Here is a 15,127-nt window from a genome sequence, read left to right as displayed (position 1 = left end):
GCGGCGTCCGGTGATAGGGTTACCAATGAATCCAAACGAATTAATACTCACATAAAATGTTATACTATTATATTCAAGTCTTGGGTACTTTCTAGGTTTATATACTGTATTTATATATTTTTGTTCAAGTTCCAACATCACAAGCCTTATTGAACTTTTCCGTGGGACTTAATCAGTAGTAGATCTAAGTAAGAATGTCTTATGGTATTTATTTTATTCAATGTGTCTATTTAACTTAGTATTATTAGCCATTCCACACGCGGACATCGCTTAAAAAAACCTCGCGACGTAAAGTAACAATAGAAAGTGCGAACGTGCATTCCGTGAGAACGCGCGCCACCCTGAGTAGGCCGCGAACTCGCGGCCGCCAGGATGTACTTGTAGCGCGGCGATAGAATCGCGGAGTGAGCCGCCCCTGGTATTACTTTGTTATTATTGTTCATATTATTTACTGTACTTTTAGGAGTTATAGAAAATATTAATACTCGTAGTTACACTTGCTATACATATGATTATAAAGTCGCGATACTAAATATTTCTACTGGTCACTGATTGGTGGTCATTGATGAATCTCTCGCGATTACATTTATTTTTATCGCCATTATACTGGCGACAGATGGCCAATTGAGTAGGCTGAATAAGAACAATTTATTTAAATTTTAATACTTACATGATTTATTTTACATATGGCCATTATCTTGCTTTAAAATGAGTAAGGTACCAGCGTCTAAGTTGGGTCACAGTTTTTTTTTATAGAGCAGCAGTTTTCGTTATGGCAGAGTATGAAGGTTTCAAAGTGGGAAAGCTTAATAACCATTTTAGGTGCCACTACCTTACTTCATCGAATTGTAACAATAATCTTACATGACTATTTACTTGTATTGTTACCATTGAAGATCATTACATTTTTTAATTCATTATACAGAATAAATACGATTATGCAGTACATATCAGATAATTCTATTCCAATGATTGAAATTGGGTTTATAATTACAGGAGTTAGCAATGATTATAAATTTATAATACTTATTAACAATACAGATCTAATTTTAATTGGATCATTACATTGATTGGCCGGCTAAATTATTTGTAACCTCAACAGTCCTCAATGTATCTAAAATCGCATGCAAGTTCCCGCGCCGAGTTAGGGTTTCCTCAAACCTAACGACGCGGAATCAGCTCTAGCCAACCAAAACTCGCTCGTTAGTATGAAGACGCATAACGGCCCAGCTACGTCATTGGTCTAAGCGCGACAGCGGTGAGCGGCCGCCATACGTGTGAATGAAAAGTCCCATCGCTGTGTCTCGCTCCAATTTATGGCCGCCGCTCACCGCTGTCGCGCTTAGACCAATGTCGTGGCTGAGCCGTAAGCGTCCTCGTCGCTGAACGCAAGTTCCTAACTTCATACTAATGATCGATCTAAGGACGGCGAAAGCCAATTCCGCGTCGATAGGTTAGGAGAGACCCTATGGGGGCATTAGGGTATTGTAATAAATATAATACATATCCCATGTGGTGACGGGTTAAGAATTTCACCACCCCCTTTCTTCCCGTGGGTGTCGTAGAAGGCGACTGTGGGATGGGTTAATTGTGGCGTAGGCGAGAGGCTGGCAACCTGTCACTGCAATGTCACAGTTTCGTTTTCTTTCAACCCCTTATTTGCCAAGAGTGGCACTGAAACTTGAGTAGTTTCATGTGCTCTGCCTACCCCTTCATGGGATACAGGCGTGATTGTATGTATGTTGTATGTATGTATAATACATATGTAATTATGTATAGTTCACTGTTGTGTCGTATCTCACACTCAGTCATATCGCACAAACACCGCCTTAACAACGGTGCTACGTATATCAGAGGTTGAAGTTGTCGAGCCGCAGCTTGCCCTCGTTGTCGGTGAGGTAGAGCAGGTCGGCCATCGTCTGCTCGCAGATCGCTTCCTCCGCTTTCTCGGACATCTGGATATAAACAAAGACATATGTAACTCCGTATGTAGACAAATAAAGTCTGACAAAAAAACGTACTCAAAACCATAAAGAAAAAGGTACAGTGGCCTAGATGGCGTTACACCTTTGGTTAATATTTGACATTTTAACACATATCAAGCCACAGAGAACCTCCTATAGAGTAGCAATCTTAGGGTTGTAAATAGAAAAAAAACCAAATGTTTTTTTTTCAGAATTGTGAAAAAAAACATGAAAAAAAACCGAGCACCTTGGTTTTTTTTCTAAATATGTTTTTTTTTCAGATGAACAAATAATACGACAATAACGGTTTTTCGTGAGTTGTAACGTGTAACACAACGTATAACAATAACGTAAATTTTAATTCAATTAACATTCAGTATACAAACGTTTATTGGGGAATCCCCGATGCTGCGTGTAGCGTGGAGAGGCGGTGGTGTTGCCAACAGTAAAAAGTGATAGTGACCAACTACAGATTTCGTAAATGTTACTTTTATAAGACCAGAAATTAAAGTTATTTGATTAAATTCGTTTAATAGTTAACATTAAGTCTAAAAAACCGTTTAAAAGTATTAGCTACTTTCAAATTTTGAGATTTCGCACTTTAGAAAAAAAACATACTCCAGAAAAAAAACTGTTTTTTTTTCACGGTTTTTTTTCATGTTTTTTTTCAAGCCAGAAAAAAAACCGTTTTTTTGCAACCCTAAGCAATCTTGTATATTTTGTTCGCGATACGAGTCACCAGTGTTTGGGGTGCGAGGAGCGGGCGGGGAATGTGTTAAGCGCGCTGTGATTGGCCGTTTCAAGGACGGCGGGCAGTCGCGCCAGATGAAAAGGGACAGAAGTATGACTGTCCCTCTACTGACGCGTAAGTGGCCAATGTAAGTTGACCTATGCCGGCTCTGAATAAATTATAAATATGACTTATTTGTGGAATGTAATGCCGTCTGTTTTTAAATTTGAGCTTCTTGTTACCTTTCCACACCATTTCACACTACAGGTGGACATCTTTAAGGCATCAAAATACCCTTCTCCAATTTTTTTGTGCGAAAAACACGCGCTGCTTTCGGGTCTGTTACTTGGTCGATAGGTCGATACTGATCGGGCACGGCGAGCGCCCGCGCTTATATCAGTGCAAATACTAGGAAGGCTGGCGACCGCGAGTCGTCTTGTAATGGATGTCTATAGGGGTTGGTCTGTGTATCAAGCTAAGAATATGGGCCAAATTATCAAAACTGAGTGTCAAAAGCTTTAAGCCTGTGTCATCTACACCATGGTGAAATGTTACAGGCAGGGCCAGATCTAGGGAAGAGCGGCCCCGTTCAAGGGGCCAAAATGCAAAACGTAAAAAAAAACACAGAAAATGTTCTTTGGATATGTTTTTTTAAACAGTGGCTCCTAAGTATAATAATTACTCGTGTGGCGTCGAAATAGGGTTCATTATTGGAAACAGATGTACTGTCTGTAGGTAGTGTATCTAATAGGTAGATTGTTATTTTTAGATAAGATGGAGCACATCGCCAACAAACTGTTTTACAGTTTGGCGAAACTTTAATGATATGCTTGTGTACATTGTCTTTCTTTGTTAAATAAATTAAAAAAAAAAAGTTATCTCTTGTGCAAACTGAAGAACTAGATCTTGAAGGAGGAATAAGGATGAATGACTTACCGGTCTGTAGTTATATTCACTCCCCGGGGGATGCTTAAAGTTTGGTCCAAAGTTGACGCTTACAGTAGCACTCTTGTGCAAACTGACGGACGGATAATAACAGCCTTGGTAGACATCCAGGAAGGCTGCACCTTGGCACTGGCCATTCTTGAAGAAGTAGATCTTGGAGCTTGGGAGGGGCTTCAGGCTGTTAAGAGATTCTTGGATGTTGTCTTTGTCTTCGTAGTAGAGATGGCTTTTGAATTTTACAAGAGGCTGGGAATATAATAATTCATTATTAATGTCTTCTAATGTAATATTAGTAATAAAGAATGATCCCTCCCAAAAATCTTAAAGTCTTAACTGAATTCAATGTCGATTTTACTTTTACCTTTACTAAATAAATAAGTAAATAAAAACATCTATGAGGGTATTACATTACGAATAAAATAAACGGAGGATCTGATTACGGCATACAAAAACAGGGTATCACTCACACAATCAAAGTTTCGTTTATATCATTCATATTAGCTTTCGTGTATGAACCTGTATAGGCTGTATATTACTGCATTTTCACTTACGGTTACTTGTACCACCGAAAATGGAGGGTCAACCCGAGGTTACCCCACCGTTTTATATGGAATTTGACAGTTGACACTTGACAGCCCACTAACCTTGAGTTAAGCGGGTGGTGCACGTGACACGTGACCCAGTGTTCTGAACTATTTAGTGATGTGCAAGTTGCGGAAACTCAAAAAAAAATCTATTTCTTGAAAAATTAACGAAACTCACGAAAAATAAAGGGAATTTAAATTTATGAAATGGAAAGTTTCCATCCATACAAAGTATGGAAAGTCTCCGAAGTTTTCCTATGTGAAAATTTCAGAATTTTGGAAACTTTCCGTCGGCACATCAGTATTCTGAACGGTTCTGAGTTCTGAGCGAGCATTTGTACGTTCGTGCGTAGATGAAAACACTTGACTTCCATACCTTCATCGGTGCACGAACGAACGAATGCTCACTCCCTGTTTAGAACACATAGTGAAAACGCAGCTTTAGACACGTTATCCTCTCTGACTATCCATTAAAAGAATGTCGTGAACTTACCCGATCCTTATAGGTGTTGGGCGTGTATTTAGTGTTCTGGTTGTTAGGCATCACAATAAGGAAGCCCAGCGTGTCACCCTCGCCGTAGCCGTTGCTGTAGTGTTTGCCGCGCGACTCGTGGAATCTGCAATAGAAGGTTAGTTTAAATATTGAATGTAAAATATCAAGAAGCGTGGCATCTAAATACTACCTTCTGTAATAGGTATTTATATCACGGTTAGTTTGCTACAGATGCGATTGCACAGAGCGAGTGAAGTGAGATTTAAAAGTCAATATTAAAGATTCAGAGCCAATTGTTTGTCAGTCAAATATTTTGAGTATTAGTAATGCAATGATATCAGAGAAGAAAACAAAAAGGAGTGTCAAAATGTAGCTTCATATTTCGCGTAACGTTACCCAGCCTTACAGCCAGCTTCCAGCATTTTTAATAAAGCTTGGCCGTGCTACGAGTGCCCAAATTTATAGCACACCTCGGACACTGGCGATCAAATATATGAAAGAGGCGCGTTCCTAGCACACCTGTAAATAGGTGAACGCGTGCTATGCGTGTATGACTGAAATATGACAGGTCGACTGTTCGCGTTTTTGACAGGTGGTAACTGTGAGGTAACCGAGAGTGGGTGGGCAGCACTTTCAGCGGGGAGCGGGAGTGGCCATACTATACGATAGTACTCTTTATTATATTGTGCTTATAGCATTCAAACGGCTACAGAATCGCGTAGCGCCTTTAGCTGCGCTCAGAATCAGTCATGAGTCAGGATACACATGACGACCGGTCTGGCGCAGTCGGTAGTGACCCTGCCTGCTGCGCCGCGGTCCCGGGTTCGAATCCCGGTAAGGGCATTTATTTGTGTGATGAGCACAGATATTTGTTCCTGAGTTATGGATGTTTTCTATGTATATAAGTGTTTATATATTATATATATCGTTGTCTGAGTACCCACAACACAAGTTTTCTTGAGCTTACCGTGGGCCTCAGTCAATCTGTGTAAGAGGGTGCGCCAAAGTTCATATAAAATTGGTATATAGATTATTGGTAGTCCGAAAATGGTTCTCATACAATTTTACATTATAATGATCATTACTTATAACAATTTTATGTTAATAACTATCGTAACTTCGAATGACTTATGTTCATAATGTCATTTATCATAAATACATTTTATACTAATGTTAATGCTTATATACTTATTGGTCATAACGATTGCGAGTAATATAATCTATCGTTATATTATTGTTAACAGAACAAAAATCACATGTGTTAGGTGCGACGACGAGCGTAGCGAGGAGGAGCGTGTTAGGTTGACCGTGATCAAACCAGAAACGACTTTTTAATGCAAATTGTATATGTAATTGTAAAAGCTCCTAGCGCGCTTCTATGAATGGCGCAAACTTTTCATAGAACTTCTCCAAAACTTTTTAAATAATTTTATGATGAATGATTTTCTTAAACACAAAATTATGAATGTTATTAAATATTTGTATAGAATTTATGATTAAAAATTTTCGGCTAAATGATTATTATGAACAGTGATAGTAGTACAATTGATAATAATGAAACAAAATTATGAGAAATTATCATTCGGAGCACAAATCGGTATAAACAATAATTTTATAACAAATAATTTTATATGAGCCAATATGGACCCTGTGTAAGAGTGTCCTATAATATTTATTTATTTATTGATGTAGTGTTCTCGTATAGACAGTTGTGGTAGTAGTCGACCTGGTGCCCTTGCGGCTGCGCCACGAGTAGCCGAACTTGTCGTAGCCGAGCGGCGCCTGCAGGTTGGCGTAGCGCCGCCCCCAGCCCAGCCGCGCCGCCGCGCCCTCCGGCATCTCCTCCACCGTGGCCTCCCAGTACCACGCGCCGCGTGACACTCCTGCAACCACATTGTTACATATATACTCATTCCTTTTTGTGTGATATAGTTAGGTTTATCCTATTACTGTATGTGTATTTATTTATTTTTTCTACTCCCGTACTGTTATTCGTGACTTACAAGGTCGTGCATAGAATTTTAAAACGGGATATTATTAAACGCACAGCAAAAAAATAATCGCCTATCAATTTATCGTCATCAATAATATACTTCTGTACATCAAATTAATTACTTCACTGCAAATAAACTAAATGATTAACAAAACTAGTAATGCAGATTATTCCAAAATACACATCAGCACGACATTACTTTTTTCCTCTAATGCAAGACAATTAAATTCCTTTAGGAACAAAAATACAACAATCTTATCAAAAATACTAATTGCGCAGCAATTTACCCGTCTTCATAGCAAATTATTTAATTCGAAGAGCATACATCCTTTTTTCTTATTTTTTAAGTATTCACGTTCAGCTAATTTAATAATTATTATAGCTACAATATCTTAATTCATTGCATTATTTCTAAGGAGCAGAATTGTCACCGTCACGAAAACAAACTTTTGCTAGAAAATTGGGTTAGGTTAGGTTAGAACTGCGACCCTCACGGAAACAAACTTTTGTAAGAAAAGTGGGTTAGGTTAGGTTAGAACTGCGACCCTCACGGAAACAAACTTTTGTGAGAAAAGTGGGTTAGGTTAGGTTAGAACTGCGACCCTCACGGAAACAAACTTTTGTGAGAAAAGTGGGTTAGGTTAGGTTAGAACTGCGACTCCCTTGGGTCTCTGACGACGAGATTATGAGGGTAGACATCCGCCTGAGGGGAGGTAAAAAAGCTCCTGGGCCTGACGGGGTACCTGGAAAAGTCCTACCTATCATGCTAAAGCATCTCGGAAACCGAATTAGGGAACTTTTTGATGACTGCCTGAAGGAGGGCCTGTTTCCGAGAGGCTGGAAAGAGAGTAGGTTGTGCCTCCTCAGGAAAGATAGCCGCCCGCCGGACAGTCCCTCCGGATATCGGCCAATAATAGTGCTCCTTGACGAGGTAGGGAAGATGTTGGAGCGTATCCTTGCTGGCCGCATTCTCCAACATCTTAAGAACACCGGCCCGGACGTCAGTGACAGGCAATTCGGGTTCCGGGCGGGGCTGTCCACAATGGACGCACTTTCCTGTCTTAGGAAATTTAGTGAGGATGCAGCGGGGAGAGGGCAGGGTGTCGTAGCGTTATCACTCGACATCGCCAACGCCTTCGGCACCCTCTCATATACGTAATCAAGGAGGCACTTCGGTACCACCACCTGAGGACAATCGTGGAGCACTACCTATCTGAGAGAGTAGTGCTCTACGAAACAAGAGAAGGTCGAGCAGAACGAGAAATGGCCTGCGGTGTTCCACAGGTGTCAGTCTTAGGACCACTCCTGTGGAACATCGGATATGATTGGGTGATAAAGGGGGCGCTGCTTCCCCGCATGTCCACCATATGTTACGCGGACGACACAATGGTGGCTGTGCGGGGAAGAGAATTGGAGGAGACACTGAGGAGGGCGGCGGTTGGCACAGAACTGACGGTCGGCCGCATTCGCCTGCTTGGGTTAAAGGTGGCCCTCTCGAAGACGGAAGCGGTAGTTTTCGGGGGGAAAGGATGGCGCCTGCCCGCCGGCTTGACGATTCAGGTGGAGGGGAATCTGTCCAGGTCAGGGCCAATATCAAATATCTTGGCCTGGTCCTGGACAGAAAATGGGAATTCAGGGAACATTTCACCCGACTTGCTCCACGAATTGTGGGCGTGGCTTCCGCCCTAGGCAGGCTGCTACCCAACGTGGGAGGACCAGGAGCCCCATGCCGCCGCCTTTTTGCGGGGTGGTAAGAAGTATGGCCCTATACGAGGCCCCGATTTGGGCGGACCGGCTGTCGAGCGGAAACAAATCCCTGCTCCGGCGGCCGCAAAAAGTGGTGGCCTTAAGAATAATTAGGGCCTACTCGACGGTATCCCATGCGGCGGCGTGTCTCCTCGCCTGCACTCCTCCATGGGAGCTCGACGCCCAGGTCCAGGCGGAGAGGTATACGATGAGGGTGGAGGCCAGAGCTAGAGGACAACGCTTGGACCCAGAAGTGGCAGAGCGGGCAGACCGAGAGGCCAAGGTCAGGCTCCGAGAGCTATGGGAGGCCAGTCTGGAGGACAGTCTGGAGGACAGTCCGTATGGAACACACACCATAGGGGCAGTCCTCCCATATATGGAGGAGTGGCTGAAGAGGAAGCACGGGGCCCTGTCATATAGGGCAACGCAGGTGATGACCGGTCACGGCTGCTTCGGTCATTACCTGCACAAGATAAAGAGGGAATTGGGGCCCCAGTGTCACCAGTGCGGCGACCCTGACGACTCGGCCCAACACACGCTAGAGGTGTGCAGCCACTGGGAGCAAGAGCGCCGCGCTCTCACCGCAGCAATAGGAACGACGGACCTATCGCTGCACAGCGTCGTTGCAGCCATGCTCCGTAGCGAGAGGAACTGGAAAGCGGTCATCTCCTTCTGTGAGGACATCATCTCGCAGAAGAAGACAGAGGAGCGAGAACGCGAAAATGCGGCCTATGCGCCTTCGCATCGGCAAAGACGTAGAGGAAGTAGACGCGCGCAGTTCGCAATAAACGGCGCCCTCCCTCAATAGGGCCAGTGGGTTAGGGCCCACATTGCACGGCCTTACACGACTGGGGGGAGAATCAGAAGCGTCCCTGATTGTCCCCTTCCTTGGTGCGGGTTTTCTGGCCTAACGTCGGGAAAGACGGGGGACATTGCGGAAGAATGAATGTGCGAGCCCGTAATGTCCCCATACAACATCTTAGAGGGTGCGACGCCGGAGTGGGGTTTTTTTTTTTTTTATACTACGTCGGTGGCAAACAAGTATACGGCCCGCCTGATGTAAAGCGGTCACCGTAACCTATGGACGCCTGCAACTCAAACAGTGTCACATGCGCGTTGCCACCCCATTAGAAACTTGTACATTCCCTTTTGCTGTGTTAAGTACACAGTAAAAAGGAGTGTACAAGTTCTAAGAGGGTTCGGGTTGCCGACGACTCAAAGGACAATAAACGGAACAAGTTAGTTCCGTAAGTCCTCCCGTCATCAGCACACCGCACCCTCGTTGAGCTCTGGCAGCCTTACTCACCGACAGGAACACAACACTATGAGTAGGGTCTAGTGCTATTTGGCTGCGGTCTTCTGTAAGGCGGAGGTACTACCCCAGTTGGGCTCTGCTCTAGATTCGAGCGAGACAATATCCGCTGTGCTGTGCCCTACCACACAAAGCGGAATATCATTCGCTATGCCCTACCTCGTATATTATATTGGGTTATAGTATATTGGGTTTAGTGGGTATTCTCTTTCCCTCCCTCTCGCCAGGAGAGGGAGCTGAATGAGTGAGTCCCACATACCCTCCCCATCATGGCCTTCCCCACGGGCGGGGAGAAATGCGTAAAAACATTCCCCACTCCGTCAACAAAAAAAAGGTTAGAACTGCGACCCTCACGGAAACAAACTTTTGTGAGAAAAGTGGGTTAGGTTCGGTTAGAACTGTAACCCTCACGGAATAAAAGTTTTGTGATAAAAGTGGGTAAGGTTAGGTTAGAACTTGCTCGATCCGCCAATCGCGTCATCTTGCGTAGGGATGGACTATCACTCGTTGAACCGTAAAAGCTGTTTAATGCAGTTAAAAAAGCCGTTCTTCTTCTCTGTGCGCTTGCGCTTTAAATTTTATGTTTTTTTGCTGGTCACTTTATGTTGTAATTAATAAAAAAATTGATTGCAATTAGAAAAAAATGCTGTGTCATTTAGATTAAACTGCTGTATATTATGTAAAAATAGAAGCTACATTTAAAAAAAAAAGCGTTGCTAGGTATACTGTGCGTTAGTAATTATTAGCGATGCAATCATGAAAAAGCTTTACTAAAAGTTAAAATAGATGCACGCCACGAATAATATTGTAGTGTATTTAGTAATATTTTGAGTTGCAAATTTTGCTGTTCAATTAGTATTTTTGATATGAATTTGGACTATATTTGCGTAAAAAAAGTTATTTTTTTGATTTTCGTTTAAATACCACCCTTTTAAAACCCTACATAAAAGATGTCAGGATAAGTCTATCTAGTCTATACCCTGAAAACATTTAGTAGCAGTAGCACGATATAGCTGTTAAAGTTCAGTAAAGACATTGCTACCAACTTAACAAAGCAATCACTTCATCGTAGAAAATTAAAATATTGTATGAAATAGGTACATTGTTGCCAACCTTAGAATGTCAGATAAAGCCTGGCATTCGTAGAGTCGAGACTCATTCGTTTTCTGCTGCGATCATTGGCGACGCGTCGAATCGCATTCAAATGTATGAGAACTCGATTCAACTAGGCTCGATTCGTCTTAGTGGCCAGGCTTCAAAGAACCATACCATAGACAGTTTTATTTTCATGTTTGCACTCAAACTGCATATTCGAAATGGTAGGTGGTCCACTAGATAACTAAGATGACTGAAAGTAGGTATTTGTTGAATTTATAATTTTCTTTCAAAGTAAGTGCTTGGTCGTAGAAAAAGTATTGTATGCAACGGTGTTTAACTGAGTCAAAAAATGCTCGTGGCGTCTTTATTAACAATTTTCGGCTTCGCCTCAAATTGTTACCCACGCCACTCGCCTTTTTTGACCTCTTTTAACCACCAGTTGCATAAAATACTATATTAATTATTTATATATTATTTGCCCATTGTCTTTATGGTACCATGTTGTACAAATTGCGGAATTTGTTACCCTCTTCAAGTTTTCTCTCTCATTTACTCAAAGGTTAACTGAAAGAGATCCCTCAAAGGGATAAGTTCGCCTTTGTACTTCACATCTCAATATATGCTTTTTTTTTTATGTCTTTTTGTACAATAAAGAGTTACTACTACTACTACTATAACTTTAACTTTTTTCAATTCTAAGTTTCAATTTCAAGTTCTAAATTCAAAATACGTTGGGAATAAAACGTTCTAGTGGAATCACGTACAAGTTATTTTGAATGAAAACATTGTATGGGATGTCACAAATCCGATTTTTTCACACTGTTAATCCCGATTTTTATTTTTGAAAAAAAATATATGTTAAACATTATTAAATTATACATAAAATATGTAAATTTGGTAACTGTCGCTATCTCGCAAGTATTATTTTTCTTTTTTTTTAATTTTCAACTCAATTTTTTTTCTTTTTTTTTTCATGACATAAATAATATTTTTTTTTTTAGAAATTGACCTTAATTGTATATACAACATATCCAAATTACACAGAAATCGGATAAGTACTTTGGCTAAAATAAAATAAAAATGTTTTTCCTTTTTTGCATTTTTTTTTTTAATCTAATACATTTGAGGCCTGATATTTGGTGAAAGCATACATAAGTATACAATCCAGTAAAAGGAAATCAGTTTTATCGCTTAGGGCAGTTTCACTATGGTTATCCGGCTATACCCTTTCCTCACGACAGTGTTCGCTCTGTGTGGACTTTGCTACTGATTGCCTGTATGCCTCCATCGTATTAGGTGTGTACCCGAAAGGGTACCGAGCAAGGGCCGGCTCACTCCGCGATTCTTTCGCGAGCTTAGTGCAACGCAATAGAACTCAATGTCGGCTGCTCGCGTGCGGTCCGTTTGTTAATGTAGTTAAGACGCTGACAACACTCAATGACCTTGAAGCTAGCGTACACTGTCCATTCGTATGGGAGTAAGAGAGAGCGCGATGGCACTAAAACAGGGCGGCTAGGTACGAAAAGTACGGAAAAATATTAAAATAAAATAGAAAGATGCATTATTTGTGCAATATGTTTCGTTAGTGTTCTAGATATGTGTATTTCTGTTATTGTAATTTTAATTAAAGTCAACTAAGTGATGAATTGAATGACATAGAACCGTTTAATGAAGAACTCGAGACAAATTTTTGCAATTTTTTTCTATCGAGCCGATTTCGTTAAATCGTGTATCGAACACGGCCATGTTCTTTGAAATATAATGAATAATAAAATAATTTACTTGCATTACTAAAACTAATAGTTTACCTTAAAAAACTGCCCAAGTAACATCAATTTTGCGCAATTAGGTGTTGTCAGCCTCTTAAGAATTATGAAAGGCGGCATTTTGAACATCAAAGCAATGAACCTTCTGTACTTGTATTATATATTCTGTGGTACCAGGTCCCCTGGTCTACTCACCGTGGGTGGCGCGCACCATGCAGTAGCCCTTCTCGCCGGTGACCGCGAGCCGGTCCTCGGATATCTTCAGCTGCGGCGCGCGGTCGTGTAACGCGAGCAACACGATGCCCGGACAAAGTGAGCGATACAACCAGCCTGGTATGGGCTTGCCACTCCATTCGTTACTCTCGTCAAATTCCTGAGAAATAAAGACATTGTTAGTTGGATGACATTTGATAACGAAAATTTCAGCCTGTACAATTTCCAAACAGGAATGCCTGATAGTTGGACCATGCCGCCGTCGGTCAGACGGTGCATGCTTGTCTTGACGTCTCTTTTCGTTGACTAACACTTTCACTACCAGACAAAACATGGCGCACCAAGTACGTCAGAAACCGGTCGTTATTTATAACCGCCCGCTTGTATGGCGAGAACCCGTGAGCAAAGTTTACGAGTGCCCAGGCCAGGTAGACCAGCAGGCCTAGCACATGATGGCCGCGGGAGTATGTCGCCGCGAGATAGACTACCTGTCCTTATGTCATTAATACAATTAGACAAAGACGTGTCATCTATCTCGCGGCAACATACTCCCGCGGCCATCATGTGCTAGGCCTACAGGCGGGTTCTTGGTTGCGAAAGTGCTAACCTGTATTACATGAGGGTCAGGCTCAGCCAATAACCATGCATATTGAATAGATGCTTAGTTTAGTAAGATCCGTGAGACGGTAGCTCGAGACTGGCTGGGTCGATGTCACACTAACCTGCCTGAACGGTGCGTGAGGGTCAGGCTCGGCTAATATATACCGGTAGCCATCTTTATTGAAGGGATGCTCAGTAGGATAACCGTGAGACGGTAGCTTGAGACTGGCAGGGTCGGCAGCGCGACCCTTCTTCCCTGCTGGGGCGCCTGCTTCAGCCGCGCCGCCGACCGCAGGTCGTCGCTTGCCTTGACGCCCCTTTACGTTGCCAGCTAGCGGTACTGAAAGGAAATAAACAAATAAGGGCCAGTTGCATCAACCACATTTGACAGACACATCATCGTCACGCAGCAGAAGTCTATGGAACTTTCCATACAATAAAATTTAACGAACGCTTTAACGGTGACAGACGGCTTGGTGCAACCGGCCCTAAGACGTAAGAAAACATATTATTCTGAGTAATTCAGTATGTGGACAAACAACATCAGCCATTTCATCGGACGTCCGAGTTCGCTAGCGACTATACCTATAGGAGGAAATTTGTCGCCGTAGCGTAATCCTTGGCTTCAATACAACCACTGAAAGTTATTGACGATAGGTAGCATTGTTTCATGTAGACAATCAGAAAAGTGACGTTGGCGTAACTGATCAAATTGGCAATTTAATTTCACGAATGGACAGGTATTGATTAAGAAGGATGCAGGTACGCAAGTCGCTATATCTCGTGCTATAATTAAAGAGACCGAAAAAGGTATCTCGATTACATTAATTAATAACGATAGCTTTGGTATTAAACTTTAATTTCAAACTCAAACTTGGTATACCGATGTGTGTCATTCAACTGGTAATTAAGAAAAAAATATAATAGTTTCATTTGCGGATACTTATTTTAAATTGGTCCATACTTAAGGCCTGACTGCATGCTATAAGGTCAATACGGGTAAGTGTGCCATAAGGAGAAGTGTGTCTGGCCATCACATTTGACCGTTTTACTCATTATCACGGGTGTTTTTGCTAGTTCATACTTTTGCTACCTTGCTACAAGTGGCGGCACATAAGTTTATTAGCGCTGAGTGAAATGTGGAAGGGATAGCTGCGCATGGGGACAAATACGGCGCATACCCTTCACCCCCTTTAATCCCCTGAGAGACCTGTTTTTGACAATAACTGTCAGCGCTAAAGTTATGTGCCGCCACTTTTACTCACAATTAGTTGTAAACGTATAAACTCTCAATACAGACGCGGAAATGGCATTGGATTGGACACATCCTCAGAAAACCTGATACCCACCTATCCAAAATGGCCCTCACCTGGAATGTACCCGGAAAGCGCAAACCATGCCGCCCTAAATCGACCTGGCGTCGTTCGGTTCAGCAGGAGCTCAGGGTGCTAGACATGGGGTGGGAGGAGGTCACTCAAACTGCCCAAGACCGGAGTAAATGGAGAAATATGATTCGAGCCCTACACCCCAGCAGAGGGTAACACGATGTAAAGAAGAAGAAGAAACTATCAATAAACACTGATAATTGGTTTAAACGGGCCTAATGCCAGACACAAGTATAAACATTGCACATTAACGAGGCTAGCGGATATCCCACACTTTGTCACTTCTCTTCGATAGCCT

The 15,127-nt window shown here is 42.3% G+C and overlaps 1 protein-coding gene across 2 annotated transcripts in view; it reads right to left on the bottom strand.

Annotated features, from left to right (window-relative positions):
• Positions 1 to 1,742: 1,742 nt before the first annotated feature.
• LOC125224774 (set1/Ash2 histone methyltransferase complex subunit ASH2) overlaps positions 1,743 to 15,127 on the bottom strand; it is a 37,491-nt gene continuing 24,106 nt past the window's right edge. For both annotated transcript variants that reach the window (XM_048128225.1, XM_048128226.1), the window contains 6 exons: positions 13,567 to 13,784; positions 12,827 to 13,004; positions 6,443 to 6,599; positions 4,717 to 4,840; positions 3,631 to 3,885; positions 1,743 to 1,955 (listed from right to left, as the gene is read on the bottom strand). In XM_048128225.1, coding sequence (XP_047984182.1) covers positions 1,851 to 1,955; positions 3,631 to 3,885; positions 4,717 to 4,840; positions 6,443 to 6,599; positions 12,827 to 13,004; positions 13,567 to 13,784 — 1,037 coding nt within the window. In that variant the 3' untranslated portion in view covers positions 1,743 to 1,850. The remainder of the gene's footprint in view (positions 1,956 to 3,630; positions 3,886 to 4,716; positions 4,841 to 6,442; positions 6,600 to 12,826; positions 13,005 to 13,566; positions 13,785 to 15,127) is intronic.

Source organism: Leguminivora glycinivorella, chromosome 3 (genome assembly GCF_023078275.1).
Source record: "Leguminivora glycinivorella isolate SPB_JAAS2020 chromosome 3, LegGlyc_1.1, whole genome shotgun sequence".
Lineage (NCBI taxonomy): Eukaryota > Metazoa > Arthropoda > Insecta > Lepidoptera > Tortricidae > Leguminivora > Leguminivora glycinivorella.
The sequence above is the reverse complement of the archived record's forward strand: the minus strand, read 5'-3'. Positions and strand labels throughout refer to the sequence as shown.